A 20,320-nucleotide genomic window follows, 5' to 3' on the forward strand; every position below is an offset into this window, starting at 1 on the left:
ACCAAAACCGGCCCTTTTTTTTGGTAAGAAAAGCGGCCCAATTGACACCTTAGTTTTTTCCCACAACCAAACAACCGAATGCACATTGCACCGAACATAAAATGGCCGTGTTTAGGTTCTGTGTTTCAACTTGGACCAATAGCTCGCCAACCGGCCCTTTTTTTTGGTAAGAAAAGCAGCCCAATTGACACCTTAGTTTTTTTTTTTTTTTTTTTTTTTCAGTTAGATTATTATCGGCTATTGAGTTTGCTAACCTATAACCTAGGATCATGGACTTCCTATACGAAATGTCATTCATAATTTCATACCCCCTCCCCACCCAAAAAAAAAAAAAAAAAAGGAAGAAGAAGAAGAAAAAAAAAGAAAGAAGGTAAAAAACAAAACCATTTGACAATGCAAAAATAATGCCGGTAGCATGTATATTTCCTAACGGTCAGACTAAGATCGGGTGGGTGCCGGGTGGCTTGTCGGGTAAACGGTAAATGGCCTTGTCTTCTTGTGGGTCCCACTACAAACTGAATCAGATTAAGAACTCCTGCTAGATTTTTTGGTGGGTTGGTTGCGGCGGTTGAAAGAGAAGAAGAGAGAAGAGAAGGGAGGAGAAGGAGGAGGAGAAGGTGGTGGTGGAGAAGGAGATCGAAACTGAATCAGAAGCACTTCAGTTTCATGATGCATGTGTCATGTGTGGCGTAGGATTGATGAAAAAACGTTACCTACCCTACCCATCTCTCTCTCTGTTCTCTGTTCTCTGTTCTCTGTTCTCTGTTCTCTGTTCGTTCGCGTATAGAGACAAGACAGTCAACGGCGGGGATTCTTTCACGGGCTTCAAAGTTTTGATCTCTAACCGTTGGTGCGTGATGGATGATTAGCTTTGGTGGCTTGGTTTATGAAATTAAATTTATGTTTGAATAATAAGATAAAAACAAGAAATGTTGATGATAAAAGAGAGGAAAATTGCCAAGGATTGGACTTTGGAACAGCGAGGGCGTTACGTGAAGGATATAACTGCAACAACCAAGAGAAGAGGGGTTTACCAAACCCAACCCAACCCAATCCACGTCTCCTAATCTCACTCTCAACTCCTTAATGCCCAACTCCTCAATCTTCATTACCCTCTTCTTAAATTACTCTCTCTCACCCTTGATTCTTTCTTCTTTTTCATCTGAAATAACCAATCTATCTATATATCCTTCATTAAATTGTAATTGTTTGTCACTACTTGAAGGGTCCATCACCACGGTTTAAATTAATTTTGGATACGATACGGTACTAGTTGATACGTTTTCATATTAGATAGATACAACTCATATGATACATATCGACAATACGAGATAACAAGTCTCTTAAAATCATCACAGTAAAGTTCGATCTATACTTTAAACCGACCAAGAATACACCCCGGATTACATTCTACTCCACCACTGAATAGATGTAGGGTCCACCTATCCCTATTGGATGGTAGAAAAGTGTTTAAGGAACACAAACCTCAATCTTGAGTCCCTGACAATTGGAGAACTCAATCTCTCATTATTTTATGCCTACCAATTGTAGGGCGTTGAAAAGGGCAATATGGTCATTGTAAATGCGAAAGGTAAATCTATGAAAAGGAGTAGTTCGTAAATAATCAGTCCCTCCATTTTTCCTATAAATGGTTACGTTACAGGTCAGAGTTCGGAGCTCAACAGCCATTCTCTTTTCTCCATAAGAAAGAAGAACCCTCTCTCTCTCTCTCTCTCTCACTGTTTCGGTTGCAGATAAATTCCATGGCGGAACACGACGATGTAGGCTTCGAGGAAGGGATGTTGTGGCTTCCTGCTCATGTTCTTGAAGAAGCATGTGAATCGAAGGTATTCTATTCAAACTCCAAACTCCAAACGTCACTTCACTACTGTGAAGCATGTGAGCTTCTGTAAAGATTTTTTTCTTGCTAACTTCTTCTCTTTCTCTAATCAAATCTGGATTTATTCTAATTCTAGATGCAGGAAATCTCGCAACGAAGACAAGAACAGCATCGCCTGAAGCCTCTCTACACTCACCAAGGCTCATTCCGACCGGTACTAATCTCTTCTCCGTTCCTCTGCAATCTTTTCCATTGGAAAGAGAGTGAGCATTTTGAGTTACAATTTCAACTCTATTCTGATCATTTCAAGTATCAATTGCTTTTTCTTTTAAGTCCAAAGATTAAACAACGAATGAAGTTTCATCTTTTAAACTGCTTATGAGTCACAAATCGAAGCCATTTTGCAGAATAGAACCAACCTAGCATTATCAAATGTGCTTGCTAGAACGTTCTTGTTGATCAGTAGATGCAGTAATAGCCATAAAACCATTAGTTTTTGCCGTTCAATAGATTATTTTGTTGCAGTTTTGAGCGCATGAAATGGATCGATCTTGTATTAAAAGATGAAGCTAGAAAGGGGGAACTAAATGATTAGATAGATGGAGGAACTAGAATTGGTGACTTAAGAAGTAGTTCAGCTAATACATCTTTGTTTGTTGGTAGTGGCTTATACCTTCCTTTTCAATCCCTGGCATGGCAACCCTATGACTCAATAATACACATATTATATACAATAAAGCAACAATTTTTATTCATTTTTGGTAAAAAAAATTTGATCATTTGATTAAGCTGACGGAGGATTAGTGTATTTTTGACCTCATACAATATTGGATTAGAGCAAATGGTAAACTTTAAGTCCTATTGTTACATAATTGACAGAGTGCTCTGTTCATTATAGGTGAAGGAGGACTTTTAATTTTATTAGAATAGATTCAATGATCTTCGGATTATAACCAAAATTGAACCAACATCATCTCCATGCACGAAAATCCATCGTTCATGGAGTACGGGTCTTACTTGCTGGAGGTAGATCTTGCACCATATGACCAATGGTCCCTTTGTAAACTCTCTATCCCCAGTTGGGGGGAAGCATCCATAATCCTAAGGATTAAGTTTCCTGAATAATGACCACATATGATAGATACATGGTGTCACTTTCCCAAGTTGTTGGAATATCACCTACTCCATTGTATTTTCATTTTGTTCTTTCTTTTTTTTTGGAATTTTTTTCTTAAAGCCATTTATTTACCTTTCATTTTAGTTAAGGCCATCTTAAAGAAAATTATCAAGTGAAATCAGTGCAAAGAGGCATAGCTTAATATAAAAAGTTTCACTTGATATTTAGTTAGAAAACAAATTTTAAAATATACGTAAGACCAATTTTCTGTTCACTCTTGACAAACAATTTTCCCTTTACTCTTGACAAAGGATTATCATAGATAATCATTTCACTGATATCCATCGTTGTTCTTGGATGGGAAGCCTAGATAAATTAGAAGTATTCGATCAAACTTTCTTTTCACCCTTGATGAACAATTTTCCTTTCACTCTTGACAAAGGATTATCATGGACAATCATTTCACCGATATCCATCGTTGCTCTTGGATGGGAAGTCTAGATAAATTAGAAATATTTGATCAAATTCAACATACAATGGGGGCAAGCAAGTATTTCTAATCATAAAATAGTCAATGAAAGATTCAACATGAATAAAGGAAATTTTTTGCCAAGGTTAGGTAATGCAATTGCACTCAAAAGAAAATTTTAAAACTATAGCATAGTCTAGAGAAACTGTTCCATTAATTATAAATAATTATAATGATAGAAATTTAAAAATAAAAAAAAACCATAGCATAGTCTAGAGAAACTGTTCCATTATTATAAATAATGCTATTGGTAATTTGACAGCATTCAATGTCAAAGTTCAGTCCAAAGTTGCACCAGAGATCAAGGAATCCAACACATAGGGCATCAGGAGGACCAGGGATGCAAGCCATCTTCCTAGACTCGGGCCAAAGGTCATGTGGAACTGGTGTTTTCCTTCCTCGAATAGGTGGTAGCAACATCCAAGAAAGCAAGAAGCCAGGTACCCAAGATCAAATTTGCTTGAATCTTTTCTATTCAATTTTAAGAAAACTAGATGATCAATTCAGTTTTTCTTTTTGTATACACTTGCAGCCTGCTCTCCAGTTCTTCTCCCTGCTTGGGTAGTCCAAGCCCTCAACCTCAATGTGCATGTATTGGGCTCACAGCATGCATCTCAAAGAGGTAATCTTTGCTTTTCAACCATTATGCATTTTCGCGTTTTCTTTAATTGATGATCCACCATTGTTACACAGTCATCAATCTTAATTTGTTTTGATTATACATTATTTGCAGACTTGACGCTTAATACAAGTGAAGAAACAAATAAAGTAAGGATTCAAGACTCAACACTGGACAATAAAAATGGGGGCGACAAAGATGTCCATGGTGTATCAACCTCCCAATATTGTGTTTATCCACAGGCTTGTAACTCTTCACCTGAAATATTTCTTCCAAAAGAATGGAGTTATTAGCTACCTAGCTAGCTAGTAGCTCAAAGGAGGGATGACAGTTCAAGAATTGAATATGAGGGAACCATTGCAAAGAAAGGGTTTTAGGTCATCCCAAATGTTCATTTTAGATGTTATGATAATGTAATAAAAATGAATCACATATAGCAGCCATAAGTTCTCTTGTAAATGATTGGACTATAAATAACAAAAAATAAAAAATCACAGTATTAGAAATAAGGTCTAATAAGTATTAACATAAAAATTATATATATATTGTTTAAATCTTGGAAACGATGCAATTATGTAATATATCATAGAAGAGTGTTTTCGAATTCAGTTACAAACACTAAGTGGGGTTGATTCATGTCGCCGATGATTCTCCAAGTTTGGATCCTCTTTTTGGAGGGGTTCTCCTTATGAGTGCTCAATGAATCAAAATCATTGTTAACTCTGATACCAATAATTCATCACAAACTTAATCCCACTAATTTACAATTTCCCCCCCTCTAAGGGGTTGATTCAGTTAGGATTGCAACAGGGTCAAGGTCGGGTTAGGTCTTTTGCAATCCCAAGTATAGCCCTATGTATTCTAATCTAAAGTTCATTCTAGCCTTGACCCTAATTTAGGGCCAAAGGTTGTTGTCCCTGATCCTAAACCCTACAGAGCCAAGCCAAGCTCATTCCAGCCTTGATTGGCCCTGTCCCTATTCCTAATTGGTCCTATCATTGGCCCTAGCCATGATTGGCCATATACTTGGCCTTGTCTCTAGCCCTGATTGGCCTTGTCCCTAGCCCTAGCCTTGATTAGCTATATCCTTGTCTCTGTTCCTAATTCATTGAAATCAAACATCAAGGTCAAGATCAAGGCCAAAATAGGGCTAGGGTCAGGACAAAAAAAATCATGGATGGATTAGGACAGGCCCGACAAGCCAAAAACTAATCTCAGGCCCATCCTTGACCCTAGTGAAGGCCAAAATATTTTGGCTTTGACCCACCCGTAGGGCCAAAATCTTGAACCTAAGCCCTATTCGGGCTCAAGGCGGGCTTAGGGCGGGTCAAGGTCGTCAGGCCAAACTTGCACCCCTAGATTCAGTTGACAAAGACCATCAGTTCATAGTATGAGGTCAAGAATTCAAATCTTCTTGAAATTAGGAGGAAAGCTCTACCATATATTTAAATAACTATAAAACTATCCCTAAAGATTACAAAGATGTAATTTTTTTCTTTTAGTAAGACTATAGATATAATTGAGATGCATGTAAACATAATGACCAACCTCAATTCTAAAAAGTATTCATTGTTTTGGAAAGATACCAACAAGTGATGTAATGACTTGTATAAGCATTTCATGACAGATACGGAGATACCTAAGCCATGTGAAATTTTATATGGTTCTACCCCTATGATTCTATTGCAGCTAGATCATTAACACTCCAACTGAATCAAAATTTTGATGCCAATGATGTTAAGATGTCAATTCCGTGAATGAACAAACCTGTTTAGCAACCAGGTGGTCCTAGTGTAGGGTCCAAATTTGTTGATGCTCAACTAGTCCGACCAAATCTAAACCCCTTCTAACCCAACCTTTGATTTATAAGTTTTGAAATACCTTAGGCCCTGTAATCTCTTTGATTTATTAGCCCAAATCAGTTTAAAATTCTGTCGGCATGGGCCTATTGGGTATATTTTTTAAGGAAACAAATTCTGTTTGGGCTACTGTCCAATATTTTAGTTAGTTCAATTTTTTTCTTTTGGTAGCATTTACTTGGTTCAAACTTGAACATATTTATTTATTATTTGTTTGAACTCTTTGGATGCATATCATTTATTCCTATCTTAATTGACCAAGTGACATTTAAATTTCCTAATTGAAAAATCACTTACCTCCCATTTTACTAACAAAACTATCAAACACCTCTTTCTCTCTTGCTTTTTTTTTGGTGATTACCCACCTCTCTTCTGTCTACCTTATTAATTATATTCTTCTTTTACTACTAAATATTTTTTTTTAAACTCCAAACTATCCTGAATTGAGAAGAAGTTTTAGTTTATTTAAATCTCAAATTATCTTCAAGTACCTCAATATTTAAGACCCTAATTTACCCTCAATTAATTTATTCTTAAAACCTCAAAATACACATTATTCAATAGGATAAGGGTCTGACATAACCCAACTTAACCTTGTAAAATCAGATCAAGCTCAATCAGAATTCGTCATTGCTAATATCCCTCATACCTAACCTCTACAAGTGATGAAGACACTCTTGAATCAACCAATGCTTCTTGTGAAGTTGCTCACCCAACCAGAGAGACACGTTATATTGTTGTAATTATGGGTGCCGTGGCAATGCATATATGCCCAGGAAGCCTTCTCTTTTTCTCTATAATAGTGTTTTCCATGATTGATGATTAGTACACAACAGCGAACAAGTCAATGAAGCTCTCATTCTTTATAAGGAAAGCTACCACAAGACAAAATCTCAGAGAGTTTCTTTTCTTTCCCTTCTTTTTATTTTTTTGGGAGGGGAGGAACATGAATTCTTCCTTGGTTTTACATTGTACAATATGTACCAGCGTGCTGCATCTGTATTATCTATTTTGCAAGTTGACAATTGAAACTTGCTTTCAGAAACCATGTAATAAATTTTCCCCCTAAAGAATGCCGCAGAGAATGGGAGGAAATTCCTACCTCTCCATATCAGACCAAGTCCCAACACCCAATATAAAACCTTTGATGAAGCAAAGCTTGAGTTGATCGCAGTATCTTTTTACTGAAGGAGCTTGGGTGCATTCTCTTTTGGCGGTGGCGTTCAGCATGCCTCTGCAGCAGTTGCTAACAATTCCGATCCCGTGCAAAATGCCTCACTAGAGGAAATCAATCTGATTCAAATACATGAGGGGTGTCTGAAAAACTCATCTATGCTTCAGCAGTCGTCATAACTGATGTACAAATGTGGTGTCTTTGGAGGATCACAAGATATCCTATTTACCCACAAGTTTGCTAGTGTCAGAAAGTAGTGTTCTCCTTCCCAAACCACGACCTTCATATCTGGTTAATTTGAAGAAAACACAACATACATCAATGTTTTGGAAGGAATATGAGAAGGAAAACAAAATTATGATTCCACCGGATCGAGTTATATTCTCCAGACTATCAAATGCAGCAGCATATTTTAGAAACTAGGCTGTAGGCTCCTTTAAACAGTTATAAGTCATCAATGGTTGAGACTCTGGCATGTGTTGATTATAAACACAAGGACAAAAATTTCACCCTCCTCAAATCATCCTGCACAGTGACTGCAAACCAGATCATCCTGCACAGTAACTGCACAAAGGTGACTGCAAACACACGGGGCATCCTTCTCTGATCTCTTCATGTTACTGCACAAGTTATACATGGTAACATGACAAGTTTTGTTTTCGGGCAATTCCATTGAGGAATTACATAATTCAAAATTTTCCCATAATCAAGAACCGACTAATTCAATTTTTTTATCTTTTTATTTTATACACACAGACCACAGATCTACATACCTGGAACCGCTTCACAAGATAATCCTGACAGTTGACAAATTGATTCTTTCTGGGAGAAAAATCGGTTTTGGAGAGCCAGCACATCCAGATTGTGGATAGACTTTATAGATTCCAACAATGCCATGATAGTCCCATCATAACCAACAACTGGTTCAGAGATACCCAGGAGAGCTTCTTCCAATCCTGAGTCTGACCACACAGCCATGCATTCCTCCAATAGAGCAAACATAACTGAAGGATCTTCAAGGTTCGCTAATAACCAAGGTCTGTAAAGTACCGTTGAGGCTCTTAGAACTTCAACTACTCTGTATATTTCCGCAAGGGCAAGAAAATATTGTTGGCCTGTATTTCTTTCAGATTTGTTAGGAACTAAAATAAATAAACGAGATATAAACATAAAGTGTACAACTGAAGTCAGTTAGTACCTTTTAGTTGACTCAACATTTTCTTGTGGATGGTCTGTTGTATTGCCTGCTTCCAAATCAGGGCACCTTTTTTTAACTCTTGGGCACAGGCTGATATCATTTTGGACCAAGTGATAATGTACTTGCATTGCTCTTCAGCAGATCCCAATGAGAGGACCTTTAGAATTAGAACTGCATGCTTAAAAAGCTCAATTGCTGAATTCAAATCACTTTCTGCCTAATTATGACAGCACATAATTAATTAGTATGGCAACTCCAATCTCAGCTGACAAACTAAATGGTGTAATAGACAATTTGAAGATTTACACAACATCAAAGATTTGAAGTTCTACTTGTAAACAAATTCCTGCATGAGGCACCGAGATTCATCACACAAGACATTTTTGGTCGTTGTGAAGAAAACAATCACTAACATTATGAAGTACTAACAATGGGAACCCCATCAAAGATACTCTTAAACTGGACTTATTATCTTAAATAGAATGAGCCCCTCAGGTGAGAAAGATATAGAGAGAGGTGTTCGGTTTCAAATTCCAAGGACAACTCCATGTAGCACTTAGAAGTGGCTAAGCATCCCAACAACCAGGCTTTTGTACTCCGTCAATCTAATGACCTATGCTTACAGTTGATACCTTTAACTCCTCGAATTCCACCTAGTGAAGAGCTTATAGAGGAATTGTACAGTGCAAAATAAAGGGACAACAGATCCCCTAGTTCAACTGAGAAATATACTAGAAAAAGTGTGATAGGCCCCTCATACCTCGTGTGTATCTCGCAAGCACAAAAAGAAAGCTGGATTTGGCGAACAACAGCTAGGGAAGGCAATCAGATATGGTCTTGAGAAGGAGGTTGCTGAATAGAGAACGAAATTAGATCTGGTCCTGAAAAGGAGGTTGCTGAATAGAGAATGATTTGCAGAATATTTACTACTAAATAAGAGGGATTGGGACAGAATATACCGAAAGAGAGATTTGGGGATAGACAGGATATTGCAAAATATTTACTATTGAATGAGAGAGATTTGGGGAGATTAGGATTGATTAAGGGTTATAAATAGGGATAAGATGTGAGTAGTAGTTAAGGATTATTTATGTGAGTGTTTGGGCAGCGGGAGGCAACAATGCGGGGGGTGCGCACCATTGTAACCGTTATCATTGTTCTTCATTATTCTATCAATTAAATAATATCAGTTTTGCATTTGATTCGTGGGTTCTAATCAAATTGGAATCGAGAGTGACAACGGGAATAGATGGACACCGGATTGTCCGCCAAGGCAACGGCAAGAATGGTTTTTGAAGTGTTGTTATCGTGGGAACACCAAAGAGGAGGAGAGAAGGTTGAGTGTGGTCTCCAACATTTGGAAGGAGATGTGCGAATTGGGTGTATGATAGATCTTGGTCGGAATTTACTGGGTGAGTTTCCAAGAAGCATTAAAATAGATTTTGGTAGAGAATCAAAACGAATGAGTTTGCACAACGAAATAACGATCAGGTAGTGAAGACAACAGCATGCAACACAAGGAAGAGGAAGCGGACGACGAAGGAAATCGGAGAAGCGTGATTAATTTCAAACTGGCGATACGAAACAATGGCATGGAAATTTTATTTGAGTTTTCCACAAAGAGAGAGAAGAGAAGAAACATAGGAGGGGGCCAAGGCTTTCCAGATGAAAGTAAAGTGGATTGGGAAGCAAGACCGGCAAAACACCAGGGAAGTGGAGCAAGGAAGGGGACCCCCGGAGATAAAACAGCGAACCGGCAAAATCGGGCGAGGGGGCGAGCCAAAAAATTCTCCGATTCACCCGAGGACAAGGGAGACGGGAGGGGAGTATGATAGCCCCAACCGGTGTATCTCGAAGCACAAGAAGAAAGCGGATTTGGCGTAGCAGCTAGGGAAGACAATCAGATATGGTCTTGAAAAGGAGGTTGCTAAATAGATAATGATTTGCAAAATATTGCAAAATATTTACTACTGAATAAGAGGGATTTGGGAACAGGCAGAATATTGTGAATGATTTGCAGAATATTGTAGAATATTTACTACTGAATAAGAGAGATTTGGAGACAGGCAGAATATTGAAAAATATTTACTACTGAATGAGAAAGATTTGGGGAGATTAGGATTGATTAGGGGTTATAAATAGGGAAAAGATATGAATAGTAGTTAAGGATTATTTATGTGAGTGTTTGAGCAGTCGTAGGTTGAGGGGCAGCAATGTGTTGTGGGGGTGACTGGCACCATTGTAACCAGTTTATCATTGTTCTTCGTTATTCTATCAATTAAATAATATCAATTTTACATTCGATTCGTGGGTTCTTATCAAAGTGCAATTCTAAATTTACTTTCCTAATTTAGGTCAAAAACCCTGTCATCTGCCTCAACAAAGTCCACCATGCATCCTACCATCAAACCATGTATTCTTTTTTTTAAGCATTCTCAAAACATTTTTTATAGATGAGAGGATTAAACCTTGATAAAGGCTCCTTGGATCAGAATGGTACATGGATCAATCCCAAACTTCCTTGAGCCACCTAAAGAAAACTGCAGTAGCATCATTGGCATAATGCTTGGAAGGCTATGAGCCCAAGTCATTGGGGTTAAAATCCCATCTTTTCAAGGATTATACCATGAGTAATAATTACATCCTTTCATGAGGACTACAAAGATGCAATAGCCCTCCAATTGTAAGTCAAGGGAGGATAATTGTATATTAGCATATTATTTGGCAGCAAAGATGTGAAATCAACTTTTCTTTATATAAAGAGTAAAATTCAAGGCAACATTCCCCGCCATGCCCTCACCCTTTGGAGAGCCCTCAACTTTGCTCTCCCAACCCAATCCTTCCTCATTAGCCACCACATCCCCGCTAACCCTAACTATACCCTATGTTGAAACGTTTATGAAGACATTGACCACCTTTTCTTCTCTTGCCCCTTTACCCGTCCCCTTTGGGGAAAAGCTATAGCTTCTATTTGGCCCGTTCAAGACGCTCACTTGGGTTTGTTCGTGATTGGTCTTGGTTTTTGAGGAACTTTTCCGGCCGATCCATATGCGACCACATTGGCAAGTTAATCTTTAGTGCCACCATCAACCACATTTGGTGGGAGCGTAATCTCAGGAGATGGACTTCCAAATCTCGATCTATAGACGTGATTTGGAATGCCATCTATTTTGATGTGTCCTCTAGATTGCTCTCCTTCCCCCACCCCTTGTTGTTGATACCCCTCAGGAATAGGTTTATTGTTAGCTCCTAGGGGCTCAGTTGCTCTTTTATTGCTCCCCCTTGAGAGTTGCTCCCTCATGCGGGTTCTCCCACCCCCCTTATTGTTCATTTTGCTTCTTTTTTTCTTTTTTTTGGTCTTTGCTTTGATACAATTATTTATTCATCCCCCCCCCCCTCCAAAAAAAAAAAAAGAGTAAAATTCAAGGGAGTTGTGAATTGTACTCAAGAGTATGACTCTTCATTTCTTTGTTTAAAATTAAAAAAAGAAATAAAAAAATCAATTCTTGGTTTGTAAGTAATCAAGTTTTTGTCATAAACACAATATCATATGCGATCATTTTTATGAAAGTAGTCCATTCACAAGCTCAAGGAAATATTAACAAGCATCGTTGACAATAGTTCTGAAATACCAAGATATTTAATCCAAAATAGAAAAACTATGTCTTAATGTTGTTCTCAGCTTTTCTATATCATCCTGTTTCTTATCTCATGTCCAATTCACTCACCAGCACAGCCATATTCTGGCAGAGGATAGGATAACTACCTGATTCCATCTTATTCTCCTTAATATGATTTTGTTTCCCAGCATTCTTAGAGTACTGGTCCATGGACCTCTATACCATAGGATTAGTTTTGCTTAATTTCTTGTTATTTCATATTTCTATTGTAAATACCTCTAGTTTTCAGTTATGTTTAGGTCTTAGGCATAGTACAAGATATTGGTGAGATCTAGTGAAAATATCAGTTTCAAATCAGACCAAACCAAGGCTATAGGTACTTAGGCACTCCCTATAAAATCTTGCCTTCCCCCATTCTGCTGCGAAGAAAAATATCTACAAGTTAGGTAGGTGCTTTTTTTTTTTTTTTTTGGTGGCAAACGTCACATCAAAATAACATATCAAGGTCAAAGCTTCAACATCAAGAGAGTGAGTTTCAAGACCAAAGCTTGAAATTCAAGAACTGTTCCAGCCTGACAGTTGTTTCTTAGTGTTTAGCTACTTTCAAATGGCAGGACTTCTTATGCACTTGTATTTGTTTAATCTATGTTCTCTTTCCAAGTTTCTAAGATTCATTTCAAAGCACCATGTATGATTATAAATATCATATGTAATGCTTAAATGGTTTATCCCTTGACTTTTAATCCTAAGGCTACTTGGGTAAAGCTATACGACACTAAAGACTACCAATATAGGTTCTAAAGTCAAACCACCATTTTGGGTTTGAATTTGTAAACTAATGTTTCCATTGTGTTTGAAGGCCTAAAACATGGTGAATTCCAAGTTTTAGGACCAATCTTGGCCATATGGCCACTGAAACCCACCACTGAATTAAGATGAGAAAGTAACACCAACTTGTCAAGATCTAACTAGAACTTTGTTTTATGATCTGGTGAAATCAGAAGCAGAACCAAGACTTAAAACCTTTGTCTTAGGTCAGCAAGTTGGGCTAACTCTAGGGGCTGGTATGCTAAAAGAGTCTCTCTTAGCTCCTAAAATTATCACAAGGTATCAGATACATGAAGATGCATAGTGATAATCAAGCAGCAATTCATATTCCTAACAAAACTATTTTTCATGAGAGAACTAAACATGTTAAAGTCAATTCTCATTTTGTGAGGAATGCCATTAAGCAGAAGATCATTTCAATTTTGTTTGTCAATTCCAGCAATCAACTTGGTAATTTGTACATCAAGGTATTGTTTTAACCAGCATTCCTTGATGTTGCTCCATGCTAGTTAAAGAAGATATAGATAATCCTGTTTGAGGGGGAGGGTTAATGTTTGTATCACAGTTGGAGGTCCATGGGTGTCCACGGACTTCTATACTACAGGATTATTTAAGCTTCTATTTCTTATTTTTCTATTGTGTTAATCCCTCTACAGTGCTGACACTGCCACAAGCATTCAGGAGGTGATGCATAAGTAAACAGACTTCGATGAAACTTAGCAGATACTGTTGCAAATATTAGTCCACCAGAGTTGATTGATAAAGAAACTTACTAATGATATTCTTTTTGACAAATCATATTCTGATTCAAGCACTTGGAACATTGTCTCATTCATTAGTTCATTCACACAAATATTTCTTGCAGAAAGCTCCTCTGCATAAGCTTGAACAGACATCATATCCTCTTTGTGAAGTTTCTTGTAAGCTGCCTGAAAACAGAACAAAAGAATTATTACAGAATTAGATATTTAAAGTATGATGCATTGCCAAAGAAGACGCATAACCTACCTCACATAATTTCCTGTGTTGTTTGTAATTAAAACAATAGGTAAAGGAACACTATTCCATCATCTGCAAGGTGCATGGGTCACACTTTGACACATAAAGTGCCTGGGTGCCTTGAAATTACCACTTCTACATCGGGGTATGGTGGAAATCTCATGGCGTCCAAGGCACTTTTATGTGTCTTGGCATGGCCACACACCTTGTTCATGATCTGGGCATTCTTTTTCCTTAAAAGAATATATGATAATATGAATGAGACTTAATAAATGCCATGCAAGAAGATATACAATCCTTCTCCTCCTCCCAGCCCCACACAACCCCCTTTCTCCTCTTTCTTTTCTTTAGACCTCCCACTAACAAATGAGGTCATGTTCTTCATAGAAAGAAACATAAGCATGGGAATCCTTTCCAAATTTTTTTTATTCAATAATTAATTGGCAATTTATTATTGGAACCCTCTTCCAGTTTAAGCTTTTTATTTTAAAAGTTTTACGGATAATTTCTTCCACCAGCTATATGTGATTACCGAATATCTTACAAAGGGATGCAAGTCTCCAAAAGGAAAAAGGGAAAAAAAAAAAAGTGATTCATATATGTTGCATGACACTCCCACCCCTGAGGGTTGAGGGGAAAGAACAATAATAATACTATAAAGAGAGGAAAGAAGTGAACTCAAAATTAACCAGCATATCTAACATTGAGGAAAGACCATTAGGAGATGTGGGGGCATTCATTGAAAAGAACTGATAGTTATATCTAGTTGAAGTGTTTGCATTCTAATATCTTTTTTCAATTCTCTGTTCTTCTGCTACCAGAAGATTAGCAACTTTGTGCAAAATTGCAACATTATGGAGACAAATCTACAGACTTGAATGGAAGCAACTCAGCTAATAATGGTTGATAAGAAAACCTGGCTTAGGTTTGCAGTTTCCTACCTGCTTGAAATTCTAGCATGGGTGATTAAGAAGTGAAGCAGAAATTGTACAGATAACAATGAAAGAAAAGTGAAAACTACCATATTCCAACAACCGACCTGAACTTCCTCATGAAGAGCCACTGCCTTGACATCATTGCCAGAAAGTGCAGCAACTTTTTGTTCTTCCTGGAAACAAATATTATTTCACACTTAGTACATGTAAATGTTGTGTAGAGCTTTTTAACAATGACATGCACCAACCTTTAGGTGATCAAGATGGTGTCGAGTAACACTGAATGACTCCTCCCTCAATCTAGAGTAGAAATGCACAAAATCCTTCAGCTTTGATTCACTCAAAAATCTGTTTTCTATATCTGAAAAACTGAATGCATGTCTTTGAACTTCAGTTTTGGTTTCAAAGGAGGCATCCTTAAACTCCCAGGAAAAATCATGTTCTCCATTCATTAAATCAGAACTCACACAGACTTGGGCTTTGATTGGTTCAGACTTAGCAAAGCTCACACCTGCTTGGATTAAACTAGATTCATCATCAGGTTTGGTTTCTGAGTAGGCATCTTTAAATTCCCAGGAATTATCATCAAAATCATCCTCTCCATTCATTAAGTCAGATTTCACACCCACTTGGGCGAAAGTAATCTCATCTACGGTTGGTTCTTTCATTGAATTAGCAGGAGGTGTCTCCCCTGCCTGACTGTATAATGAGAATATCAAATCAGTAAGAGAGACATTTGCGCCAAAACCCTGACCATAGCTTCCGTTTCTCACATAATTTTCTGGTTTATGAAAAGATACATTTTTGCTGCCCAAGGAGTCATCAGAATCCAGTTTCTCAGTGCTAAAAGATAGTGATAATGACTCCTGATTATCTCCATGACCTTTTCCATTTCCCTGAAAGTTTACTTATTAGTCCAAAATCAGACCCACAAAGCATGTATAAGTTAAAGCACGTTAAAAATACAAATTCAAACAAAAGAAGCACAGTGATTGCTTTAGCAAACCATGAGAGACAACAACGTGGTGAAATTTGGGGAGCAAGAGGTACTACAAACTGATTGATTTCAATACCCCAGGTCACCCTTTAGCAAAGAGGGTGATATAGACAAATGATGTTTCCCACCGAATTAAAGCGGCATGATGAAATGTAGAGGTAGCTTTGAAGTGTTATACAACAAACACATGCCTATTAAGCTTAGGGATAAATTTTACAGGACATCAATAAGACTGACCATGACATATGAGGTGGAGGCTAGGCAGTTAAGAAGAGTAATATAGATATTTGAGTGTACCAGCAATAAGGATGTTGAGGAGGATGTGCAGTAAAACCAATAGAGATAAAATAAAGAATGATTGTTTTCGATTCAAAGTGGGAGTTGCATGAATCCAGGAAAAGCATTATGAAAACCACTTGACGTGGTATGGTTATGTCCAACGAAGACCCACAGATGCACCAGTAAGGAAGAGATCAGATTCAGTTTGGAGGAGTTAAAACAGGTAGACGAAGGCCCAAAATGACTATTGGAGGAGTGATAAGAAAAGATATGCCTTTGGTGCGGATAAAGGCATCTGGACAACATAGGGTCATGTGATCAACCCCCTGAAAGAAGATGTTCCTGGGATGCTGCTTTAGTATCTTGCTTCACTTATTTTCTTTCTCTACTTCCTTTGACTCCCATGTTTGATGTCTGAGTATTCTTACCCCTACTTACAATCTCAAACTCTTACAGATCTATGTAGCTTACACATTTAGTTGAGATAAGGATATGGTTGTTGTTGGTGCTTGTTTTAAGCAGATGCATGGTGGCACACCACCGTGTCACCATATTTGTTAATTCCAATTACAGCTAAACCATTCTATGTCGGGAAAAGACAAGAGTTTATCTATCTCACTAAGTAAAATAAATAAAGAGAAAGCAGTGCTCAAAAGATCATTCTTCCAGCACTGCAATTGTCCTACCATCATCAATCTTTATCACAGCTCATTTTTCTTTTTGGAAGAGAGTGGGTTTGGAGCCTATATGGAATCAGTACAGAGTCTTAATATTTACAATAAAAGCATAGATAAGTTATTCTTTCTTTCTTTCTTTTTTTCCCTTTATATTTACAATGGAGAATAGATAAGTTGGATAACATGCTTACTGCATCATCAAGAAAAGCTTTCATGCCTGATAAATTTACTTCCCAGATACCTTGAGTTTTGCATATGAAGAAATTCAAAAATACAAGATTAAAATAGCACATTCCATGAAATTAGGCAAATCAAATAAGTTAATTACCTGGATGTCACTGTTAAATGCAAGCAATTTTGCATCGTCGCCAGGAATACCATCAACCTTTCGTTCTTCCTATAAGACAAAATCCCTAAAGAGCATGATAATCCCAAATTTTGGTGGTGTTAACACTAAAGGACAGGAAGTTCAAGAGATGCATCACCTCATTCGCTGATGAGAAATTTACACATCCAGATTCTGATAATGCATCCCTGAAATCCCAGAAATTGTCGTCCGCATCTATTTTTTCACCACCTGATTTAGAAGTCACTCCATTTTCATTCACATTCTGGGTGGCTTGACTGGACGATACTGAGACAGAACCATTGTGGATAGCCATGGACGTGGAAGGGAGTGGGTTTGTAGCCTATAAGGGTCAGCATAGATTCTCAAATTAAACTACAGACAAGTTAGACAAAATATGCTAATTCACAACATGCATACTGCACCACTCAGAAGAGCTTTGGTGACCAATAAAGCTACTAACCAGATACCTTGAGTTAAGCATGTGAAGAAATTTAAAAAGAAAAGATTAAAATACTACACCACATTAAATTAAACAAATCATTAATACCTGGACTTCGCCATCCAATGCAAGCACCTTTATGTCAGCATCCAGAATACCAGAAACCTTTTTCTCTTCCTAGAAGACAAAACCATTAAAAAGTCATTATGATTCTAATTTTGGTTGGCCTTAACATTAAGCAGGGGGAATAATTAAAGAGATCCATCACCTTCCCTAACGAGAGATTCACATCTCCAGATTTTGAAATTGCATCCTTAAAATCCCAGAAATTATCAACATCATCTATTTTTCCATCACCTGACTTAGAATTCAGTCCATTTCCATCTCCATTCACATTTTGGTTGGCTTGAGCAAATGATACTGAGATGGAACCATTTTGAGTAGCCACACCACCAGTGTCATGAAGAAAATTATTGTAAAGTCCAGCAGGTTTATGAGAAAACCAATCTGAATTCAAGAAAATATCTCCTAAATCTGAGCCACCATTAGTAAGGCCTGATTTATGCAAGGTTCCTTCAGAGTTTTCAACTTGTCTATCAGTGACCTTCAAATTCCAACAGGAAACAGACATAGTATACCAAAATAAGCTCAACATATTGAATGTAGAAACAATGCAAAAGCAAGAATCAGATTGAGTATATAGGTCTCTATCTGTGAACTGTTAACGATTATGAACATAAGTCTTTTATCTATAAAGTGTCAAATTAATGACTAAATATGTAGGTCTTCTATCCTTAAAAGTGTGAATCACTGACTATAACCCTAAATAAAAAAGCAGCAGAAGTCGTATTCCTCTAATTCTAATACGTAAATGGAAAAACTGCTCACCTCAAATTGTTGGTTAATTGCTGTCCCTGTTGTTTCCACTCGAACTCCTGATAAATTAGATGTCAGGTCCACCTAGAACGACAGCCCAAGAAAATAAAAAATAAAATTTTGATTGACAATCGCACTGGAGACATGGAAAGGATTAGCACAAGTGATGAACAGCACTTCACCTTGCTAGATGATTCTCTATCACCACCTGCATTTTGCAAGAATGCGTCTTTAAATTCCGAACCGTTATCAAAATTATCACCTCCGTCATGACAATTCGAATTGGAATTATTTTCAATCTTGACCAGACCTGCCTGGCTGTACAAATTCACGATAATATCAGCAAGACAGAGGCCAGACCCAAAATTCACTTCATTTTTCACAGGAGACGGCGATTTTGTAACCGGAAAAGGATCTGGCGTATCACTGGAAGTTGGTTTGTTTGATTCAGATTCTACCTCTTCCTCGCCAAAAATGGAAAGAGGCAAAGCACCTTGAGGCTTCTCCCACCGCGGGGAAACGGTATTATTTTCAGATTCGACGTGATTCAACTTTGATTCAGTGGCTTTTGTCGAATGATCCGAGAAATCAGTAAAATGATTGAAATTTTGCTGGCTTTCAGGTGGATTACTAGGATTCAATGTTTGAGCGAAACCATTAAATGGTTGAAATAGAGATTGGTTTCCAACAGAATCTTGCTTCTGAGAGAAATTGTCCATGAAATCTCCCCATTCGTCATCCAATCCATTGTCCTGAGTCTCCTGACTGACATTAGCAGACGGTGCCACGAATTTGAAGTCTCCGAACCAGTCATCGTCGTGATCTGCCTGTTTTATCGCCATTTTTGCCAGCTTCGTCTGCTCTTCCCCGTCGTGGCTCCTGGGTTGAACTTTGTTCGTACCAGGAGAAGCCTCGCTGGTTTTCGCGGTGGCTGCTGATTTTATAGCCGGTTTAGCGGTGCGTAGGTTATCCTACGTGCGCACAGTGTAGCCATTAGTTGATCGTCCTTCGGAATCTAGGTTACCGCGTGGCCCTTAAGACATCTTAGGAATTCTTGAAAAGTTTTCCGTTTCATTTTGGAAAAGAGGCTTCACACCTTTCTAGCAGAGTGGCAGTTTAATAAGAATTTCCGACAGTTCGATTCACCTGTCCATGTTCGTGTCACATCCCTTTCACGGCCACCCATACGGAAGGAACATGACAAGTTGAAATTCCGCATCAACCCCTTAAGATTTACTATTCTCCAAAAATGTCCTGCGGAGATTTCCTTTTTATTTATTTATTATTATTATATATTTTTTAATATAGGTAATTTATATATATATATATATATATATATATATATATATATATGGATGAAAATATTACATGTACTATAGCGAGAATCGGAATGCACAATCTCTGTGTTGATCATTGCCGATCGAAAGACTATTTCAATGCAGTAGCAATTCTGAGTATCCCTCTTTGTATCTACACCAATGAAGACCAGCAAATATTGGATGAATCATGTAATGTTTACCACTAAATCAGCTTACCATATGATATGTAATAGAATGGAAACTATTTTTGGGGAGGATCAGCAAAACATTAATAAAAATGATTGGAAAAAAATTTTGGGGTTGTAAGGTGACACCGAAGGTGAATAGTTTCTTGTGGAGGTCTTGTGCTAAAGTTATTGTGACTATTGCCAACCTTACTAAGCGTCAAATCAAAGTGGAAGCCAAATGCCCTAGATGTGGAAAGTTGTCGGAATCTATTGACCATGTTCTTTTAATGGTTTTTTTTTGGGGGCCCGGGGGCCCCCCCCCCTTTTTTTCCCCCCCCCCCCCCCCCCCCCCCCCCCCCCCCCCCCCCCCCCCTTTAAATATAGCTTTGCAAGAGCATCTTGGCTGAGTTCCCACTTGAGTTTTCAAACCACCTGAGAATCCAAAGCTCCATTGCTTCATTGAAACCTAGAAGAAGATGTTTGATGATAAGGTGGGCCA

The 20,320-nt window shown here is 37.8% G+C and overlaps 2 protein-coding genes across 3 annotated transcripts; one reads left to right on the forward strand and one right to left on the reverse strand.

Moving 5' to 3' along the window:
• Positions 1-1,693: 1,693 nt before the first annotated feature.
• On the forward strand, positions 1,694-4,594 carry LOC149008384 (uncharacterized). The gene is made up of 5 exons (XM_089166248.1): positions 1,694-1,847; positions 1,977-2,054; positions 3,749-3,926; positions 4,019-4,108; positions 4,220-4,594. The coding sequence occupies exons 1-5, from the start codon at positions 1,764-1,766 to the stop codon at positions 4,396-4,398; spliced, it is 609 nt and encodes a 202-aa protein (XP_089022374.1). The 5' UTR covers positions 1,694-1,763; the 3' UTR covers positions 4,399-4,594.
• A 2,212-nt stretch (positions 4,595-6,806) lies between these two features.
• LOC149008385 (uncharacterized) lies at positions 6,807-19,402 on the reverse strand. Of its 2 annotated transcripts, XM_089165751.1 has the most exons (12): positions 18,518-19,402; positions 18,348-18,419; positions 17,728-18,063; positions 17,568-17,636; positions 17,157-17,360; positions 17,000-17,068; positions 14,967-15,614; positions 14,823-14,891; positions 13,558-13,713; positions 8,337-8,553; positions 7,912-8,253; positions 6,807-7,426 (listed from the first exon to the last, which is right to left on the reverse strand). In XM_089165751.1, the coding sequence occupies exons 1-12, from the start codon at positions 19,175-19,177 to the stop codon at positions 7,302-7,304; spliced, it is 2,967 nt and encodes a 988-aa protein (XP_089021877.1). In that variant the 5' UTR covers positions 19,178-19,402; the 3' UTR covers positions 6,807-7,301. The 2 variants fall into 2 exon arrangements, with proteins under 2 accessions (XP_089021877.1, XP_089021878.1); XM_089165752.1 differs by lacking the exons at positions 6,807-7,426; positions 7,912-8,253 and having other exon boundaries at positions 8,441-8,549.
• Positions 19,403-20,320: the final 918 nt, after the last annotated feature.

This window comes from Hakea prostrata, chromosome 8 (assembly GCF_041222555.1).
Source record: "Hakea prostrata isolate BN-2017 chromosome 8, UWA_Hpros_2, whole genome shotgun sequence".
Lineage (NCBI taxonomy): Eukaryota > Viridiplantae > Streptophyta > Magnoliopsida > Proteales > Proteaceae > Hakea > Hakea prostrata.